Genomic DNA, 22,675 nt, shown 5'->3' on the forward strand with positions numbered 1-22,675 from the left:
GCAGCATGGGTGACTGAGTACTTACCACTTCCACCAGCACAGCAAAACATGATGAGTAGCACAGTCAGAGGCTGAGGGAAGAGCAAAGGTGGCATGAGAAGCTCTTCCTTAGAGGGAGCTGGGTAGAGAGATCTCAGGCTTTCCCTTAGTGCTTGAGGATGAGAGGGCATTGGAAAATGGATAATGAATATCCCCTTGATGGACACCATACAAATGTAAGGAATAAAGGAATCCACAGAAGTCGAAGTGAGGGCTAACAGCATTCCTGAAAGCTTAAGCCCCACGCTCCTGAGCCTCTTCATTGCCTCCCCAGAGAGAAGCCAAAGCTTCTCTACTCCTACTGCCTTGTTTAAAGTCTCTCCTGAGTGCCTGTAACAAAAAAATACCACCTTTCACCAACACAAGAAAAACCATGTTGTGAGGAAACCCAGAACATGCTCAGCCTTATAGGAGCCAGGTAAGATGGCTGAAGACGAGGCAGAGCAGTAGCATCCCTGCCCTGAACATGTTGAGAAGGCCCACTGACAATCTGTGGTCTGGCCAAGGGAGATACTGAGGTAAGATGCAGATGTTTCCTGAGCATGTAAGCAAGGGACACAAGGACCCAAAGGGAATTTGGGTTCTCCAAAGGTGATGTCAGTTCCCTCAAAACCCAGTAGCTCCTCTGCTGCAGGTATCTGCTCAGGAGCACACCTACAACACAGCCATGTGAGATTTTCCCCTCATCCTTTTGTTTCACTATTCAGCAGATGAGAGACTAGCTGGATCAGTCTCGTCACAGGACATATTTGAGTTCGCATCTTCTCCCTTAGAGTGGGTGCTCCATCTGCCAAGGGATAGAGACATCCCAGGAGAGTTGTCCTCAGCCTCTCCAGCGGAAACCATTCCCATCTAATACTTCCCCAGTGGCCTAAAACACTCCAGGCTGGGTAAAGCAAAACCACTTCTACAACCCAGCTTTCTCCAACACCAGCCTGAGGAGATCCTAGCTGCAAGACTGCATACACATGTGCTGCCCTCCAAGAGCTGTTCCCAGCTCTTGCTTTCCCGTGGACAGGAGGACCTCTAGTGGGTCTAGAAAGGCTTGTCATCCCCTCAGGAGCAAGGGACAGACTTGCACAACATAGATTGCCCCTAGAAAAGGGGACACTGACCTGCCAGATATCCTGTGCCCAAGCACTGCCAGAGATTAAGGCAAGTGAAGAGCTAACACTGAGTCAAACTCAAATCTTGCCTTCCCCTGGCATCAGCAAGAACCATGGCAGGTCCCCCAAGTTTCTCCTCTGACAGCCTCAGTCTGTGCATTCCCTCCTGCAGCTGCTACATTCAACAGCCCCAGAGAGCTCTGCATCCTCATCTACTGAGCATCGCTGGAGTCACCCTGCCCTGACCTCCCTCCCCAGGTCATCACCTTCACCTTACCAAATCCAAACCAGAGTTGCAATTTCACCATTGCTTCCAAACTATTCTCCACCAAGACCAACTATGGTGCAGCACTGACCTTCCCCAGCGACAGGGTATCCTCAGCACCGCAGCCCGACCACTGCTTCAGGCAGGGCCATCTCCGGGGTATCCCGGCCGCGGGCTCTGAGTCCATGGAGGGGCGAGGAGGAGGTGGAGGAACATGAGGGAGGATGCTCCGAAAGTGGTCCAGGAGCTGCAGCGCTGGTCCAGCATCGCCACCTGGTGCTCAGTGCCCGGCCCGGCACAGAGCTCCTTCTGAGATCGATTTACTCCTTTTCACAAACATTACAAATATATGTAAGCAGGACCAGAAAATTTTAGTCTCGAGTGCAGCACAACTCTGGTAGGAGCTCTCAGAAAAAATTGGGCAAGAGGGGAGCAATTAACAGTGAGTTACAGAGCACAAGGGGATACATTAGTATATGGTGATTGTACCAGCACAGAAAAACCCTTTCAAACCCAAGCTGGCTGGCTCACTCGGCACAACGGGAAGAGAGGGCACAGTTCTCAGGCACATTTGCCACTAAGTTTGTACCTTAAAATACCCAGGACCGTGTGTTGTGTCAAATCTAATTTCTGGCATCCTTCAGAGAGTTGGGGTGCCTGAACGAGACTCCTTGTGCAGCATCCACCTACTTGACAGCATGGAGAAACATCTCCTACAATCAAGTTGGGAACTGAAGTGCTAAAAAAATAACCCTGCTTCTTCTCTATTACTACATACCTTGTTATAACCATATCTCTTCATTATATCCCCTAATCCACTGCCTTCAGCATCCCCAAGAGACATCCTACATAAGGAGAGGGGATCCATTACCAGAAAACTCAGTTTTACCTGTCTGCGGCTTCACACAGGAAAGAACTTCTACTTATTGAGCTATTTGGGCCTCTGACCTTCAAAGCCGGGTAAGAGGAGTCAGCAGTGCCCAGCAACCTTGCAGGATCACACCTTAATATCCCATGTTCAAGCGTCGTTTGCTCTGCAGCCTGCACACAGGGGTAAGGGCTCATCCCACTTTGCAGAGCAAGCCATTTATCACAGAACCAAAGGACCACATTTGTAAAAGTACACTTCTCTTCTTATTTTGGATCTGATGCCATATCCTTCTCCAAAAAAACATCCTGGCCAAATACCTAACAAACTTGCTCAACAGAGACAAAAAGTTCTTCATGTTTGAGGGCTGAGGTGACCAGTCCATAAACTTTGTAGAATAGAAAAGAGACAAAAATACAGCATACAGTAACAACTCAGGGCCTGGGAACAAGACAAGTTCCATTATCCATTTAGCCTAAGCTGAAATTTGCAATTGCACAAACACATAAATTGTAAGGTATTCTGGGAAAGATAAATTCAGTGGTTTGACAAACACAAGTGGAATCAAAACAGTGCTGAAAAAAATTAGAAAAACAAACCCCGAAACAACAAAACAAACCAACTGGATCACAATTAAAAAGGTCAAAAATTTATTTTTCCTTAGGGTGTAAGAGGCAATGTAAACAAAATAACAACAAACAAACAAATCACAAGTCAATTCTTACAGTCTGCAAGCATTTGAAGATAGAGTACCCTTTTCCCACCTCCCCCTGAACACTGCAAGCCTGCTCAAATGTTAACAGGCAACAATCCTGGACCCTGAAGGTCCAGTGAGTTTTGCCATGTCCCAAGCTGGGACTAAATTTCTCATGTAAGAAGGACACTGCATGTGTTTTATCAAACACTTAAAAAAAAAAAATCCAACAAAATATAAATATTACAGACAAAGATTAGATTTAGCACCACCTTTGGTCCAAGCAATCAATGAACTGGGAGATGACAGGTACAGTTTGTTTAGTAAGTCCTTTCTCTGCCTGAGTCTTTGAAAATATTAGAGGTTCACATTGCAAGAACTTGTAATAACTCTGAGAAAACAGCCCTCAAACTCTGGCAGTCCCTCACAATCCTCCAGGGTCCTGCACACATGGAGAGAGGAGTGTCCTGGCTGGGCAGGAGCACACAGCATCAGCAAACATCTCAGAACACTTGGCAGAGCCCTGTGGGACATGGCAAACACTGTGCCAAGGGTCTGATCCTGCTTTGGCCCAGCAAAGCTCTGACTTCACGCATGGATGACAAACAGGAAGGGCAGTGACAGCGTGCATCCTGGATTTCCCTTTCCATTAACATTTGCCACCATCCACCACCTAGCAGACTGCAGCACCTGTGTGCTGCCGGGGTGTATGATGGCAGATGCCTGGAAGTAGCTGAAATTGCTTCAGTGCGACTTATTTCAGCATACCTGGGACATGCAAATCAGGAGTTCTTTTATCAAGTGTCATTTACTCCAAGGCCTTTTTAGGCTCATCTTTTCCAAGATGCACATGCCTATCACAGATGCATGGTTATGAGGAGTTTTTGCAGAGAGGTGTCACTGATCAATTGCTGTGCCACAGCACTAGTGGAGGCCCAGATACAGTCACAAGGACCTGTGACAATCCTAGGAGAGAAATTAAGTTCATAAAGCACCTGGTAGTATTTTATTTTTATTGCAACTCCCTCTTCTACAGATGTCCAGAACTCAAATTGTCTTTTCCTTTCCTGCAGGAGTCTTTGAGCAGTCTTAATTAACCATTATTAAATGCTGCTCAATTCCAAGATAACACCAGTTCTAAAAAATGCCTAAAGAGAAATGCTGAGATCTACTTTTAGGCACAGTAATCTGAAGTTTTTGCTCTGCACTTCCACATGCACAATTTCCCAGGACAACTGGTGTTTCTCATTCCCTGCTGAGAGATCCATATAGAGTTTTTACCTTTACAGACACGATTAAAATTCCCTAAACAAACATTTGTTTTCACTTCACTGCTTCAGAACATGCTGCTCTAGGGAAAAATCCCAAACCTCAATTGCTTTACATTGTTTTGCAGTTCTCCGAGCAGCACTTGGGCATGGCTCAGAGAGGAGGGCAGCTCCCTCTGTGTGCAGTCCCTGTCCCTCACAGGGCACCAACATCCTGACCCAGCCACCCATGCCTTTGGCATGAGGAGACACATGCTGATCCTACAACATAACCATGAGGACAGTTCTGAAACCAGTTCTGGACTGGGCACTACAGTCAAGTAAAGTCTGCAAATCTGCATTAAGGGGAAGATAATGCTTTGCACAACGTTTCCCCCCCACTGCTGTCATATATCCAGAGCAAACAAAAACATTGTGTTATGATGATTTCATTAATTCTTGCTGGGACAAAGACACATTACTATTGTCGCAGTCACAGAACCAGGCCCCCAATACCATATGTATCAGCTAAATTCTCACAGGTTCACAGCTGATTAGAGCTAAAGCCTGAGGGACATTTCTGCAGGGTTATTTAGCAAAAAGGAGAGCTATGTTTTCCCCACTGATAACACATCTTTTGTGTTGGCCCATAGAAAAGTTGCTCATTTTGTTAACTAGTACTTTAATTTGCATGAGATCTACCATTTACACACAGACTCAGGGACTGGTTTTAAAAAAGATCTTCTGTCTTGTGCCAGTTCGGACAGATTGGGGCATCTAATCCCTCTTAACAATAACTCTTGCCATCAATGGCAAAAGATACTGTTAAGTGTAAAAAAGTGTAATTTTCCTGGATTTCAGTTTTACTGGGATGACTGAGAAAGGCAAAATTTTTTTATCATGCACATGATTTCCTTTCCTAGGAAAGCCTCTCAGAGACCCAAGCACATCTGGACTCTTGCAGGAGCTGTTCATTGTACAAACAGTTTTATCCAAGTGGTCACCATCTTGAGTTCACTAAACAAGAACTGGACAATGCATGACACTACAGTTGTTATTTCTGTCTCTAGCTCACATTTGTTATAGGACATTCTGTGAATGTCAAAATACCTGTCAGCTCTCTAAGAATTAATTCATGACCAAAAGCTCTAACATCTACATGATGAACAATATTCACTCCACTACCTTCAGTGGAGCTGGATCAAAAGCCACAAGAAAATATGGTCCAAAGCTGTTGCCACAAAAAAGGGTTTCCCCAGACTCATTTTCTTCCTCTCTTGGCTTAACTTGCAACCCAAAACAAACTAAATAGTCTCCTGCCCATAACTCTCTTAAAAAGACAAAAAAAAAAAAAAAAAAAAGGCAGCTCTCAGCTATTCCTTCTCATATTTACTGCAACAGAAACCACATCAACTTCTAGACCTTTTCCCAAGCAGAACAGACAAAATGGTTCCCATATTAAAAACAAAGACAAAAAAAGTATCACCAACTTGACTACACACACACACTAAGACCAGCCACACATTTCTCTATCTCTGGTCGCCGACATACTCTCCCAAAATCCCAGGCTCCCACCAGGTACATTCCCACCACCTAACCACTAAAAGATGGAGCTCTACACCAACACAGAAATGACAACAGCATCTGGTATTCAAGGTCACATCAATAACATCAACCACCCAGGAAACCCACTGCAAAACTTCACTTAGACCAGGCCTAGATCCATATTTCTTTTTGGTCAACAACTTTGGGGCAGCAAACCCTGTAGGAGTTTCCAGTCCAGACATGTGCAATTGCTCTGCTAAAGCAGGGGAACACAACAGCTCAAACAGATTTCAGCCTTCATTCAACAACAGGTTTAGGTTCCCAAGAACTGACTACTCACAATTTCCAGAGATAATCTGGGCTACTTAACAGCTCTGGAAACAGCTACAGATGTACACAGCCAGCTGACCTGCTTTCAACACTCACCTTGAGTTATCTGCATCTCACCTTTAGCCTAAGCAGCAATCCATCAAACTGCTGGCAGGACTTCTCCTGACATGAAATTTGATATTGAGTCTTAACTGAGGAAGCTCATCTGCATGATTCTCCCCAAACATTGCAAGCAGAGTAACGAGTGTTTGCAATTAAATCTGCAATAACAGATCAGCACTGATGTCATGTGCAAGTTAACCAGACAGCAGAAATGCACTTACTCTGTACACTACTGACCCCACAATACTCACTTCAGACCCTTGGTACAAAAAAGTCATTGTAATGCTACACACACTTTGCTTTTGCAATATTCCAGGTTTGAACTCATCACAAGTAATGAGCAAGTCTTTTCAGCAAGCCTATTCATCATGACGCAGAAAAATTCCTCCTAGAGACTGGAAACAATTATAACTTCCCCTCCTCCCTGAAAATTCAAGACAGGAAATAGTTAAGTCAGCTATTCATTAAAATACTTCATTTTTAAAAAGGTTTATTCTTATTTTATCTTTTTTTTTTTTGTTCCAGTTTACTAATTGCTCCAGGCTAAGCTCCAGTGACTGCACTATTCTCTTCTGTCCTACTTCTAGGGGACAGAAACAAACCAAATCTGCATGCTCTGGGGGACCCAGAGTCAGAACAGAATTTGATATCCTCCCAGTCTATAACCCAAGGGTGACGATTGGATTTTCTTTATTACTTCTTCCCTGGTGACCCAGAAGCAGTTCAAGAACAAGCTCAAACCACAAAAGAACTGTTTGCACAGAGAAAGCTGCCATGTTGCTTACCTTTCAGTCATCAAATACAGAGTCAATAACAGCTCTCATGGGGAATATCTAGAGAAGCCTGAAATATTTATCTAAATATTAAATGTTATATTTTTAAAATTCTTTTACAGTGCCAAGTGATTCTCCCTCCCATCTGTTTTTCTCCTCCACCTAACAGGGACCATGAAAGACAGGTACCATTGTAACCAAATAACCCTGAGCATCAGGGAAAGGTCACTAAACCCAATGTTTTTCCAGAAGCACCACTAGCACAGGGTTGTTTCACAGATAGCCAACATGGACAGGTCTAGAATAGCTTCTCTTGCCCACTCCACCAGCTGAACCTTGGTATAAGAAACTCTGAGATACAGAAACTGCCTCAACGACAACAACCACATGACCCATGTTTGTCTTCCTTTGGTGGATCAGTGGCTTCAGAATAAGATTGTCATAGTAAATTACGGAGTGAAAAAATTCAACTTTTCTCAATAACGAAAAATCATAACACAGAGCAGTGATGTATTTAAACTATCTATACAGAGAAAGCACCTGCAGTGTCAGACCAAATAATTTATGGGCTTATTGGAAACATTTTTCCTCATATTTTATCTATCTCTCCCCTGCCAGTATAGTTACCTTTACTTTCTTTTCTGATTTCTTTCCAAATTATCAATATAATTCCCATAATTTTCATTCAATAACAAACAGGAGTCTCAACTCAGGACAGTAGTGGCTTATGCTGACAAGAAAAGGTCTGTAAAACGCCAGTGTGAAGCTTTAAACCAAATTTATTTATTAAAAAAACCAAACACAAAACAAAATTGCACTCTCCGACTAAAAATCAATGCTACCTTGATGCAAGAACAAATGAACAACATTGTTGATGGGACCAGCCCAGCCCTGACAATATAAAATGGGAGAAACTAATTTGTTCTGCCTATGCCTATCATGCCTGCATGCAGTGCGGTGCAGCTTTTGCTCCAGGAATTGCTGCAGAGTCCCTGATGTGAGGGCACCCAAGAAAAAAGATCTCCTCGCTCCACTCTTGGCAATGCATGCACACCCCACAAAACTGACACCCCAAAGCAGAGTTATGGGTGACTCTTTACAGACATCTGTGCTTTGCTCCAAGTTGAGGCTAAGATGGAGGAGGAAAAGCAGCAACAGCAACCTACATCCCAACCCAAAGTCAGCTGACTGGGGGCTTCTGGATCCGGCCTTACATACAGTACTTTATTTGAAAATTATAGACACACACAACAGACATGGCTACTGAGCAGCACAGAGGGAGAAAAAGAGAAACACAAGCACTGGGCAGCACTAGCAGAGGCCATCAGACAGTTCAAGTGTGCAGACACATTCCCCATGCATCATTGCATTGGTGGTCCCTGCTTCAAGCAAGCAACTAAAAGCAAATGGAAATAAAATAACTTAGACAAACATATGCTCTCAGCCCATCATGTTGGTACTGCTGGCAGCTATCAAACACTGCACTGGTACACAGCACTTTGATGTGTGGCTAAATAGCATCTGAAGTTGACAGAGAAGGAGCCGCTGGTGATGGGAAACCACCAGCAAATAGCAGCAAAGCTCCAGCTGGTTTTAAAAAGCTGCAAGATCTGCAGCACAGTGGATCCATGGCAGGGCAGCACCAAGGCTCAGCAGTCCTGTGCACCCTTCAGAGGTGTAGGAACAGAGTGCGCAGAGCTTGCTTTTGCTGAGAACGGTCCATGCTGAGCACCCACAAGGGTCTTCTGTCAGTGTAACTCTACTGATGCTCATGGGTTTCTTGCCAATTTAGACAAGAGCATGTGAAAGAATTAAGTTGGCTCCTCAAAACCAGATTACTACTTTGTAAAGTAATAGAGGTTTTCCAAAATCGTGTAATTGATATCATTTCAGTAAAGCTGCAGAATTCCATTTTCCTGTTTGAATGCAAACATCTCTGGCAATATTAAGGTTTTTTTGACAAACTTGAGAACAGCAGGACAAAAACTTAGCAGAAAACTGAGGTACACTCCCTCTCCAGAGACATGAACTAGAGCCACAGGAGACGTACTTCCCAAAGCTCAGACAGTCAAGTGCTCTGGCTTTCACATTTCTCTTGCACTTTACAGAAACAGTCCAGTTTTTCAAAGGTAGTAGATTTTGCTGCTACCTGGAAAGTCACATTTTTTTTGACAGATGGAAGGTCTCCTTCCATTCAAATAGAATTTAAGACAAAACCTCTTTCGAAGAGTGAAATTTCTGCCCAACTTTATTTAGGATCTAAAAGATCCACCTTTGCAAGCCAAGTAATATGTATTCAATATCCAAATCATCTGTGAAATTCTGCAGGTGAGAATTAACCCAGATAAAATGGGGACTTTTCTTAAGTTAACAGTAAGGAAAGAAAAGAAATAAGAACCTGTAAAAATATTTCCATAGCTCTTGCAATAAATACAAGTCACAATACAGTATCAAAATTCGGGACTGCACCAGCAGAATTATTTTCCCTTTTGAAGTTATCATCAATTCTGAAGCGCAACAGAGGACGCAACCAGCAGAGACATACCAGAAGACAGTATCATGCATGGATGACATAAAGAGTGTTTCAAGCATAGCTCAGAAGTCCTGTGTTGACAAGGATGTTAATGCACATTCTATCCATAATCCTGGCAACATGCTGCATAATCCTTACACTTTCATGAACAGGTGATACTTTATTGTGAAAAGCAGCCATTCCCAAGCCAAACCATCCCAGCTGTCAGTCTCTACCTACCTAAAGGCCCTGTTTTCATCCAGCAGCCCCCTTCTCCTAAGAGTGCATGAATAGAGAATTACAAACATTTCACACTGCACGTTCCACTCCAAGTCCTGGATGAGGGGCCTGTTTATTCTATGAATATTGCACTTATCCACTCATTGGATTTGCTTTTACTCAAGAATGAAGAGTATTTGGGAAAAAAATAGAAAAAATAGTAGGATACAACACAGGAAAATATGAGTTATTAACAAGCTAGCTATGAAGATCTAAAATTAAATAGTACTAGTTCTATTCTGTTAATACTAGTAATATGAAAATAATGAATGCTTTATCAAATTCCCTTGTTTTTCATATAAGATAAAAGCAGTAACTTTCTTTTTAACTGAGGAAAGCAATGAATATATATTACAATAAAATATGATTCATTAAGATCTGAAAGTGATGAAAACAATTATATAATGCCTTCGTCAAACTTTATAGAATCATAATGGAAGGAGTCTTTGGGGTGCATATCCACAAGGGCCAAATTCATTTTTTAGCTATACCCATGCAGATGTGAAATTCCATTTTGAAGAGTCTAGTTGCAAGGCAATTTCAATCTCTCAATATTGTGTATTTACTATTATTGTATACATTGATTTAAAAACTTCCTGTTAACACATCAATTAAATATCCCGACACGTGCCCATCATCCTTTTATCTTGAAAAGTTTGGCCTGCAAAGGACTGGTACATATGACTACACTCACCCATTGCACAGTGTGACAGCTAAAACAATGAATAGGAATTGCCTCCCACGGGGAAGGACTCCTAACAAAAATACATGACTCTTGCTGTTACAAGAAAGTGTTTTGAAAGGGAAGACAAGGGAAACCAGCAATTAAACTTTTCAGGCATTATATAAACCTCAATAACGAACTCAGAAGTGCTCATTATTATTAAAGTTGCAGTATACAGCAAGATACAATTTTCACATTCTTTAATTTTGTTCTCTAGCATTGGAATTTGGAATTTCTGCTGGTCCAAATTTAAGACTCTTTGGAAAGCATGGAGAGTGGCTGAGAGCAAGACTGCGAGAGCAGCCACCTCTCCACCCAGAGGAGGGCCCCCTTCACCTGCAAATGGCTTTGCTCAAGCCCTGCAGAGCTCTTCCTCTTAACAATCTGGTTGAATAAATCAGAAAGAGAAATTTAAACAGTACTATTGATTTCTGCATTGAGTATTCACTGAGGTGTACATTACATTTAAATATTGCTCTTGATCCAGTGTCAGTTCTGACAAATTTCGTAAATAGAAGGCGACATCAACATTTTTAGAAAAGAACTAAAACACTTCTAGCACTACATTGTCCTCTGAGCACCCTGCCACATTTTCCTGCCTTGCAGTCAGCCTTTCTAATGTAGCTTAAGGCCTTTCTCTCTGTTTCACAGCTAACAGTGTGAAGGGTATTTCAGTATTTCAGGTATAAGTAGAACTGACCAAAATTAGCTGCTCACCAATGGAAAAAATTATTTTCCTGATATCTCTCAGTTGAAAGAATCAAAAAAAGAGATCAGTGAGAGATGCTATGACAATGGTAAATTGGGAGGGGGAAAAACTGCATTTGGGGGTATTTGCTTTCAAAGTGCCCTTTTAAACACAAGCAGCCAAATAGCCACTACGTAAAGGGAAGCCCAAACTGAAGCTTTCCACCAGGCTGGAAGCCAGTGTGCTAGGTGGCCCACATTCATTTCTAGCATCAAGTAGGTCATTTGGACTCCATCCTTTTTGCTGGTACAGGTGAGGACAGAGGGAGAGGGAGGCCATGACTGTGGCTTTGCAGCCCATCTACAGGTTCTGGCCCCTCCTCAGAGGGCCACGAAGCCTTTGAGATGGGATAAAGGAGCAATTGAGCCATAGGGCACTGAGCTGGTGTTTGAAAGAACCCTGGCTCGGTTTTACTGGATGCAAATGCCAATATTTACAGTAGCCCAGGCTCTCCTGCCTGCATGCTGCTCTCCTCTCCCTGGGTAGGGGCCACACTGTACTCAGAGAATTCAGTGGCTCAATGCAGAAGATCTGGGAGCTGTGCTTTACATCCCCCCAAAGAGATGACCTAGTGGGAATGTCTTTAAACAAAACTTTAGAATATTTTAAAAAATAAGTTAATTCTTAATAAATATGTACTTCAAGAAAATGATAATTATATACTGCACCTTTAAATAATGCACTTAGTTCTCTGCATTGGCTTCCATTTTGGTTTCTTTTATTGTTAAAGTGCATTAATTCAAAATAATGAACCACTTCCGCATCATTATTGTTAAAATAAATCATAACATTAATATGAATCACTAAGTCACTACTATTAGTACTGCAATCTAGCAGATAACTCTATGTATTGCTCTATTTAATACTGTCCAGCAGAAGAATATAATACTTCTATTATAATCTCACAACAGCTCCAGCAGTCTTTTATGGCTGCTACCATATTACTACAACTAAAAATGGGGAGAAGTATGGGAGACAGGGCCACAATGTCTCAGATACACATCCAGTAGGATGTAGCTAACTGGATATATGCTTATGTATCACATGGTAAGACATCAATGTACAAAGAGGACCCTGCACACTGTGATATGAGCTGTTGTGCAGTTACACCTCCTTCTCCTGCCACCACAATGTAAAGGGATCCCAAACAAACAGCCTCCCCTCCCCACTTGCATGCAGAGAGCTGCTCAAACCACAGCACTGTTTGTTGTGGCACCTGGATGTTGCTTCAGCTACCAAAAGGACATCAGTCACATTAGCTGTAGGCAACTCTCTAAATGATACCATGGAAATTAATAACCCCCCCAAAACAACCCCCCCCCCCCAAAAAAAAAGAAGAAAAAAGGGGAAAATTAGGGAAAAAAGACAAGAACAACATATAAATTGCCTAATTTTTTTCTTTTTTTTTTTTTTTGGCAGTGAAACATCCCCAGTAACATGATACTTTTGTGCTATTTTACTCAGCCCCTTGATCCCAGTTATTTTGAAGCCTTTATAACCTTTAACTTCTGAGCCAAATCAATATGAAACTGGTGGAAAAAGAGTGCATGTAATTTTTTGTGTAAACCAGCAGTGAAATGGTCTGCCCCTCCCCCTTAAAACAGATTTACAAGGCTGCCTATTATTTAAAGGAACTAGATATTGATCTTGAGTGATTAACAAGGCTGTACAAAAAAAGAAAAAGCATGACCTCCTTAAGTACAGTAGGGATTCTGTCAATTATGTTTACAGTATGAGGCTACCTCTAAAATAACTCCATATTCCTAGCCTTTTCCAATGGACAGTTCTTCCATTTCCCACATCCGTGTGCCACGTTTCAAAGCATGAGTTAAGTAAGGCAAACAGAACTGGAACTAAAGGAGGCAGCTTCCTGATTAGATGCATTGTAGATCTAATTGCTTTGATATTAAATCTCTGAGCCTGAGAAGCCCAGGCACACTTTCCAGTACAAATGTACTTTCTGGATTCAAGTGGGAACAGAAACACATATTTGGCTCCTACTTCAGTTTTAAGTCTTTTCTGGTAAAACCAGACACACACACACATACACACACACAGAGAAAATAAAGTAAACCCAGAATGCACAGAAAAGACAAAAACAAAACACAAAAACAATTCCCCAAAAATATACAAATTAAGGATGTGCAGACTGAGTTTGATGGCTTTTTTTTCTTTTCCCTACTCACTGTAAACACTGATGTTTCAGAAGGTTACAGATATTTCTCACTAATACCCTGGTGGGCCCTGCCAGCAGTCAGCACCCTTGGATTCAGACGAGAGGGCAAAACAGGAATTAACACATTTGACAGGTTTGTCTTCAGTGTCCTAAGGGACTTTTGTACACTTTGATATTATGACAAGTTTTGAGAAACCCAACTCTGGGAAGAGAATCAACCAGGATCACCTGGCAGGAGTCAGGCACAGAACTAAACATGGAGCCTACGAAGTAATCAACGTGCTTAAGCATGGGGTTTGTAGGTTTGTCTTTACAAGCACCAGTAGGCATCACTGCCCTAGAACACCTGAAATCCCAACTCAAAGAACAAGACAGAACAAAAGGAAACAAAAAGCCCCCAACCCACATCACTTGGTTGCCTTTTCTGGTGAGTTAGCAGTAACAACACTGAAGTCAGAGACCAAATCTCTGCGCGGAAAAGGTTTCAACTCTGGACCTACCAACTGTTTAGTACAAAAAAAAAAAAAAAAAGTGAGCATCTCCAAAGGATTAGAGTCCCTCTGTTTCAGAAATTTTCATTTGCTTCTCACTGTAAGCTGTGGAAAAGCATTCAAAATTCTTGGGTATTCCACAAATGGACAAGAATGAGGAGAAAGGGAGCCAAGATTGTGAAACAGAGTTTGGCACAGAACTCCCCAAGTAGATACATGTGTATTTCTCTCTCACAAAAGGCACACATTTGGTTTCCTATCAATAATGGGAAGGATGGGATGTCATACCCTGTTACACATACAAGATTATTAACAACTTCACAAAAAGGCATTTGACTATGCTGCATCTTCCTCATAGTTGCTTACAACATGTAAACCCCACAAACCTCTCCAGAACATGGCAGATTTGTCCTCAGTATAGACTCCTTTGTACAAACTGGAGCACAGGAAAACGTCTTTTTGTGTAGCAATTGTTTTTTCCACATGTACACAGCAGGAACAGTATAAATTAGGGAGGTTAAAGATATTGCAATATTAGTTCTTTTTTTCCAAATAATTTGAGGGCACCCAGCCTTTGAATGGCTTCACACCATTCATGATCTGGCAGTACCACCAGCCATTTGGGTTCCTTTCGAGGACCTCCATGCAGACACCTTCCTGAAACCCTGCAGTCTCCTCATCTCCTTCATAGTCTGCAATGGAAACATAGATGTCCTTGAGATTGTTGTGGATAAACTGGGACTTCTCAATGGGTTTTGGCCTGACTGTGGACACAGGGATCCCATTCCTCTGCATAGGGAGGTTGGAGGTGGTCTCAGAGCTCTGTGTACCCAGCTGCTCAGGCTGCTTTCCCTTCGTGTCACCAGGCTGTGACCATGCATTGCTGAAGGAGGAATTCCGACGGATGGCCCTAAGTTGGTCTGTAGCTGTTAAAGACTCATTTCTGCGCAAGGAACATGACAGGTTGTTATCCTTTGGTGGTGGAGACACAAACACTGACTGCGGACGGACAGCAAGCTGCCTCACACCATTCCTCATTTTAACTGGCCCTGATGCTTTTGAAAAGCCACCAGGAGGTTTGCTTGGGATGGGTGGTGTTGCACGTTTGCTCTGGTTGATGGTGTTCAAAGCCTGAACCCTCTTCTCTATCTTCTCTAAACTGTTTGACTTGTTTTCATTTTTCCTGTTCCTGGCAAACGAGGAATCAGTGTCTGCTGATGTGGTTTCTCGTTGGTTATCAGGAAGAGCCAAATAATGGGAAGGAGCCCAGCCTTCCATGTCTCCGTACTTCAGGTACCACCATCCACTGGCTTGCTTTTCCAGCACTTCCACTTCTACTCCGGCTGGGAAGCAAATTTCAGAATCCTGTACCTTTTGGTATGAGTCAGTGGTCACATAGAAACATCTGGAATCATTTTCTTGCTCAGTTTTGGCTGTATGGCTGGAGCAGAAAATGCCACGGGAAGGAGCTGTGATGAGATCAGCTGAGCCTCTCCTAACAGGGTCATCTTGGTTCTCAGAAGCTGTGCGTGGGGGGCTTGCAGACTCTTCACTTCTTGAACCTTTAAGTCCACCTCTGAGCTGCCCGGTTGGCCTCAACTGACGCCTTAAAGTGCTAATATCCATCTTTTCTTGGCTCTGAGAGTCTGCCTTGTTCAGAAAGGGTTTGGGTCTAACAATTGGCTTTGCTCTAATGGAAGGACTCTGCTCAGGTTCCTTCTTCATGCCCGTTCTTGACATGCTACGTAAGCCAACGTCTGAAGCTGACCTTGGTTTTGTCTCCTCGCTCCTGGAATAGTGACATTTTCCAAGATCAGGTTGGATGTTTTTGTCTGTCTTGAGCTTCATGAGTGATGATTTAGGAGAGTTTGAACATGGAGAATTCCTTTGGATCATGGACAGAGAAGAGCTTTTCTGAGAATCGGAATCTCCACTAGATTCCTTATTGGACAAAGCATCTTCCACATAACGTCTGAATCCCTCATTCTCATAGATGGTCTCTTCTTCATGAGCAGCTTCTTCTGAAGACTCTTCTACTTTGAACTTTGCTTTCTGAAGTGATGATACAGGTGAGGGCTTGAGGGGCTGAAACAGTCGTTTTTCAGGAGTGCCCTCTTCATGATGACTTTCACTCACTTCACACTCTGAGTCAAAGCCAAAGGCAGGCACATCATACTCAGGTTCTTCATATTTCAGCTTGTGGGGAGATTCCTGGGTATCTCCTGAAGAAACTGCTCCAGGAGTTGTTCCTTCTTCAGAGTCTTTTGATTTACTGGGAGGTGCTGGGGGAGGAACCTTTGGGCGGGTTAAAGTACTGGTTCTTCTGTTTAAATTCGGCTTCTTCCTCTTGTCAATGTAAGATGCTGGAGCCCATCCTTCCTTCTCTCCAATCTGCACATACCACCAGCCACCAGAATTCTTTTCTATAACCTAAGAGGTGACAAAGAACATGTTACTTAGACAAAAATCTCAACCAATTGCTGTGGAAATTCCTCCTCTTTCAATTCAGTCCCCTGCAATAGCCAAATATTATAATTTTTCCACTGTTAAGGCTCACCTCTGCTTTTTGTCCTCCACGAAAGCTTATGCCATCAGAGATACACGACTGGAACTCTGCAATGGTGTAATATTCCACTTCCACAGAGGGTGGCTCTGGTGGCTTGGGTAACTGAAAACCCTAGGGCAAATAGGACATTTTGTTCAATTAAACCAAAGAAACAGCAAGATGAACAGCAGTATGAAAATAATTGCCTTTATTCACTAAAACTCTCCCTTCTTCCTGTGCTACTTCCTAATTATAACTTCCCAGTTCTCCAGAGCAGAAGTTGATGTATTGATATGGGCCGCAAGAGAGAAGCTGTTCAACATACGCACTGTTCATGCCACTTTCACCAGCTATTAAAACTGTGATAATCTTTACCTGAATAGTAAAATATTTTACTCATGGGCCATAAAGTGTGAGCAGCCATTCCACTCACAGTAACAGCAGCCCTTTTATGCTGAGATTTTTGTCCAGAAAGACCCAGCTCTGGATAACTTGCACAGCTGCAGAAAATTGCATTGCAACAGGCTGCTAATAGATTCTGCCTATCATTAAATGTAATCCCAATAAATTATTGCTTTTAATCTGCTGCTGAATTTTTAAACTATCTGAATTAGTCAGTGATATGAGCTAATGGGCATCTATTATATCAAGAAACAAGGATAATATCACAGACCCCTATGAAGAGCTTTGCTCAGCTAGAGTGCTAGAAGAAGGGAAGGACTCTACTACAGGATCCAGTTCCTCCCTGTAACAGACCCAGAACCTCTATTCAATCCCAACACACAGAGGCTCATAAAGGCTCTATGAGAAGTGGGACACTGCTATTTACAGCCATTCTGGCAGCATACCAGGCCCCTCTAAAAGCTTTTACATTAAGCTGTTACATTTTAGAGTTTGCTACAATTATTTTTAAGGTGATAAATGGGATAAAAGTCCTTTCAATAATTTCAATATTGAAAGCTTTTCAGTGCATAGGGCTCGTCTACAGGAAAACTAGATGATGGTGAAGCTTCACAGCTTCTACACTTCACTGCTTGGGGTTCTATGAAAGAACTGCAGTTGTGTCAGGATCTCCTGACCACAGGTCAGAGCATCCACAGACACAGGATTGCCAAAGACACAAAATAATCCTAAGACGTTAACTGGAGAAAGGCAAGATGCATACTATGTTTTATTTTCATGCTCCTCCATTTCTAAGATACCCTTGTAACTAACAGTTGATGTTTCATCACGCACAGCATGTAGCATTTCTCAGAGAATGCATCTCTGCACCTTAGGAACCGTGTCTAACAGTGTTATAATTGGATGTTTCTGCACTATAAATGCTGAAATACAGCAGAAGCACACTATAATAAAATGCCTTCAGATAATATGATGGTTTGGATTAAATGAAGATAATTGGAAACAGCAGATATGTTCAGAGTTTCACATATAATATCACTGTTACTTTTAGCATGGGATTAAGTGTCGTAGTCTCACCAAAACAAATCTAATTGAAAATAATGCAAAGAAAAATAGGAAGAAAATGCTAATATGCTATTCATCTAATTTAAGAAGCATTTCAGATGACACAGAAAAATTACAAGTCACATACTGCTCATAAAGGGTACAGCAAAGATTAAACACTATGTACTGCCTAGATAAACAAGCTATTAGCATGACTTTTGTGCAAATACACTGAGTAGCTCCTATCTGAAGATGACAGTTCTAATCTCCAATTGGTACAAACTTCCAGAATTCCATCTTGGAGGATAAGAAATCATAGGAGGTCTTATTACTATAGCATACATCCTTCCATAAGATTCCAAGCACTTTAAACACACACAGGAGTGAATCTTAGCCACCTCAAAGACAGTAGCAATGGGAGGAGGGGGATACATTCCCAGTTGCTTAAGACAAGAAAATGTCAAAAAAATCAGTCTGGGCCAAAGACACCAGGAGGAACTTAAAACCTTCTGAGTCAGCCAAACAAGCTTTAATGCCCATGTACAGAACATGAGCCTTAGTAAGTTCTCCCTTCAGATCTGATTATTTGGGGCAGCATTTTGAGTAACAGAAATCCCCAATCAACATTATGATGTCCAGAGTTTTGCTCAATACTTAAACAATTAAATGAACAGGCATGCAAATAAGGGATCTCTCAGATACCCCCCACACTCTGTAGAGGTGCAGAAAGTCTCACAAAGCACCCAGACACCTACCCCACTGCTAACATATACCATAAACCAATACAAACCAGACTGGATTCTCTTCGTGGGGGCGGTCTTGTTCTTAGATTTGGAGAACCTGAGCAGGAAAGGGCAAAAAGGAGAGTTTATTTAGCTTTGAAAGTACTGTTAAGCACATTTTCCAGCAGCTCTCTGCTGTTACACAGTTTGAGAATATTAGAAATCAGTATTTGCAATATTTAAGGCATCTCTATGAAACAAGATAGGAAACTATGAGGGTATATTAGAAATACCAGGGTAGCTTAGCTATTCATCTCAGCTAAGCCAGTAAATTTACGAGGAAATCACTGCCAGAAAGTAGTGGATTGTATTTTCTGCTGGAACTGACCAGCTCCATTGGAGACTGGCCAGCAAAGAACTGGCTTAATACCTAGTTTCCCCCCCAGCAGTAAAAATAATCCAGTAAATTAATAACACTCACATTGTCCTCTATCATAGTATTTAGCCATTCCTTGCACAGACTAGTGTCATCATCTGCATTTTGCAGATGAAGTAGTAAAAACATTATATCAACTTGCACCCAGAAAAACAGCAGAACAAATACAAGAGAAGACACAGGTTGTTTCCTTGACTTGAATACACCATCACATCATCTGCATTTCTGGGGTAGGAGCACATTTTAGAGTGTTCATAAGGAACAAAAAGTCTTCTCTGAGAAAAAATAACGAAGTGGACACATGCAGGGTAAGTTAAAGAGCCACCATCCAGCCCTTGTATAAAATGAAGTAAAATTTTATCGCTACGATTGAAGGACCACGCTCTGGAGTCCCTGTAGGTAGATCTAGAAACAGTGCAAAGGTCTGCTTGTAGGGACTTGGCTATAAGGCCAGGACATGTGGGACCTTAGCAGGCAATGCCAGCCCTGAAAGGTAGAGAATGAAATTCATTGCAAGCCCGTGAAAACCCAGACTACTTTTCTGCCTTACTTATTTGAGCTCTTTGTGGTGCTATCCTTGCTATGGCTGGGGATCCCTGGGCCAGTCTGGAAACCTGCTTGTCTGAGGTCATCATGGCATTGCCATTAGAGTCATTGCACAGGATGGGCAAACTGATTTCCTTCTTGGTGATATGGGTTTCTGCAGTCTCATTTTCTACTTGAGCTTCCTTGTCAGTGGATGATTTCTTGTTCAGCAGGTTACTGATCTCCATGATATTTCCTATGATTTCCACTGGCCCAGTTAAGTTCTTTTTTCTAGATGGAAGATCATCTTTAGCCTTCTTCAGATATGAAGCTGGGGCCCAGCCTTCTTTGCCTAGATACCTGCAGATGCAAAAGGAAACATCATCACATCAAACACAGACTTCTGACGCATTTCAGGTAGAACAGCTAAAGCAAAAGTGATGGATGATAACCAACAAAATTTGCAGTTCTCAAATAAGATTTTCGTGGTCTCAATTTATTACCTATTGATTGGACATGTCAAAGTCAGCTGAGCTAGTAGTGAACTGTGGAGTTAAAAGCCACTAATCACACTAAGGAAGGAGTCTTTCTGGACAAGAAATACAGTTACTCACAAGGTAAAGTCCTTCACCAGTTTGTTTTATGCCCCCCCTTTGACAAGACTAGGTAAACTCAGTATTTTCCCATACTGCAAAAAAGTAAACTAGTGAGTAAAATATTTTAATAGTTTTTATACTTCCTAATAGCAACTCAAAATGGAAAAGGCTAAAATAAGGGTGTACAGAGCCAAGCAGAGAGACCCGGTGCCTGCAGTTTATAAGACCCTTGTGCAAGCCTCCCTCCTTGCAATTATAATGGACACTGCCTCTCCTTCCATAACTCCCTTTTCTGTATGACCAGCTTTCTCTTATGGAGAACATGGGACCCTTAAAGTACTATAGTTTCCTCTAGCACTGCAAGATCAAGAAACGATTTGACTAAGGGAAAAAGGCTTCAATGAAGATTCATTTTCCTGAACAAGCTAGAGGCTATTTGAAGAAATAAACTGGGAAATCTGAACAGACACCTGAATCCAGTATGTGTTCCCGAAACACCAGACTGAGCTGATCATGCTCCACTTCAAACTGAAGTCATTCTTCCACAACTGGGCTTTGGGGAAGATGTTTTTTTCTAACTCCTGCCATTCCTAACACCTCAGCAGGGATTTCAGATTACAATCAGACTCCAGGGAGGACCACGTGGATGAACTCTGCTTTCCCTAATGAAATCCTAACTTGCTACAGAGTGAGTCACTGAAACCGTTCTCTCTTTAATCTCTCAAGATACCCAAAGCAGGCGCTTGAACTGAAAGTGGGAAACCAGGCACCATTAAAAATTCTGGTGCTCAGGAAATCTGCAGGAAATACAAAGGTTAAAACAGTAGGACTTTAAGGCTCTTTAATGAAAATGGAACCTCATTAGACAGCAGAGGAAGGAACTGGGGCATGTGGGATATCATTCCTTGGCAGGTGAGCATCTTTGTTATGACAATATGTGGATTCTGAGGTTTGTGGTGAGATTTCTTCATCAAGTCACATCCTGGCCTCACTCACCATATCCAGACATTTGAATGGCACTGGGACTTCATGGGGAGAACAGGAAAACACAGTTTAGATTTGATTCCCTAGACTTCATTACTGTTCCTGTACAAAAGCAAATATAAATGCTGTATTTCTAGCAATGACTACAAGGACTTTTTCTGTCCAAAATCCTGCCTCTTCCTCCCCAGTCCCCTAGATGATCCAGGATACTATAGATGCTGCTTCTCCCGAGATACCTGCCTTCTGTCACACATGAAGGCAAAGATATGGGATCTCCCCTGCTCAGGGAGTTCAGTGACAAGTTTTTCCAAAGATTCTGGAGTGGGTGGAAAGCATTCTAACAGCTCTGAGCTTTGTTTGACACATGGAGACTAACAAGAAGTAGCAAAGTTGTAATTACTTGATTTGATTTCAAACAGATACACAGCATCCACTGTGTGATACTATGTTAAGATGCAATTTGTATCAATTCAATCCTGTCCTTTTTGATTTTTTTCTGCTAAGCCTCAAACCAAGCCAAAAAAGAAAGGGAAGAAAGGCCTCAACATGTGCTAACGTTTCCTGTTGTGGCAAGGCATCTCTTAGTGCCATTTTCCAGCCCTGAAGACTTTTGGCTTCATTCCCTTTTGCAGTCGATGGTTCTTTTGCAGAGCTACTGACCAATGCTTTCTGTGCATCAAGAAAGTTTTTTTTTTAAAGGACATTTTATAAATTTACGTGACCGATAGATGTAAAGGTCTTTATCCGTGAGAACTGCACTGTGGAATGTCCAGTTCCAAAGGTTGCTTTCAACAGAGCTTGATTGTGCAAAATCAGCAAGAAAAAACAGTTTACATCCATCTTAGTTTGTGGGAGACTTAATGTGTTTAAGATCAGAAAGGCAGCCACAAGCAGGTTCTGTTCCGGCTTGTCAGTTCTCCTGCCAACTGTATGTATTTGGATCAGCCTGTATAATCCCTCTGCTTCAAACACCTCTGATCCCACATAGTTTCTCCCAATGAATATTAGCAGCAATAGTTGGACAGTTAATAACTCTGGGCAACATATCCTCAGTAGGGAGGCTGTTTGCAGGCTATTACTTCCCTGGAGTTAGTCAATACAACCTGGAGTTAATGCTGAGCAGTAGTTGCCAGCAACTGCCAGTTTATTTCTACAACATCACAAATAAAAGCTATTTATGTAAGTCAAATAGGCTTACATTTTTGACTTTAGTCCTTGAATTTGGTAATCCTAAAGCTCTTTGCAAACATAAGCTTAGAAGACTACCGTATCTCCTTATTTTATAGGTGAAAGAACTAAAGCAACTCATAATCAGTTTCAGAGAAGTCTTGGACTGGTAATGATCTTCATTTCATATCTAAGAGTTGAAACACAAGCATCCTTCCTTCATTTATATTCACAAGCTACTGGAAACGTTTCAAACCCCATCCTAGACTCCTCCTCGTTTCAGTGCTGCTAACACCTCCCAGCTGCACTGCATTCACATGGGCTGAGGCTCAGAACAACCACAAAATGAAGATAC

At 42.1% G+C, this 22,675-nt stretch overlaps 1 protein-coding gene across 5 annotated transcripts in view; it reads right to left on the reverse strand.

The window, feature by feature from the left end:
• Positions 1-12,631: 12,631 nt before the first annotated feature.
• SH3PXD2A (SH3 and PX domains 2A) overlaps positions 12,632-22,675 on the reverse strand; it is a 251,225-nt gene continuing 241,181 nt past the window's right edge. For all 5 annotated transcript variants that reach the window (XM_027647885.1, XM_027647887.1, XM_027647884.1 and 2 more), the window contains 4 exons: positions 19,599-19,933; positions 18,681-18,730; positions 16,457-16,576; positions 12,632-16,329 (listed from right to left, as the gene is read on the reverse strand). In XM_027647885.1, the coding sequence (XP_027503686.1) occupies positions 14,434-16,329; positions 16,457-16,576; positions 18,681-18,730; positions 19,599-19,933 (2,401 nt within the window). In that variant the 3' untranslated portion in view covers positions 12,632-14,433. The remainder of the gene's footprint in view (positions 16,330-16,456; positions 16,577-18,680; positions 18,731-19,598; positions 19,934-22,675) is intronic.

This window comes from Corapipo altera, unplaced genomic scaffold (genome assembly GCF_003945725.1).
Source record: "Corapipo altera isolate COAL_440 unplaced genomic scaffold, ASM394572v1 56, whole genome shotgun sequence".
Lineage (NCBI taxonomy): Eukaryota > Metazoa > Chordata > Aves > Passeriformes > Pipridae > Corapipo > Corapipo altera.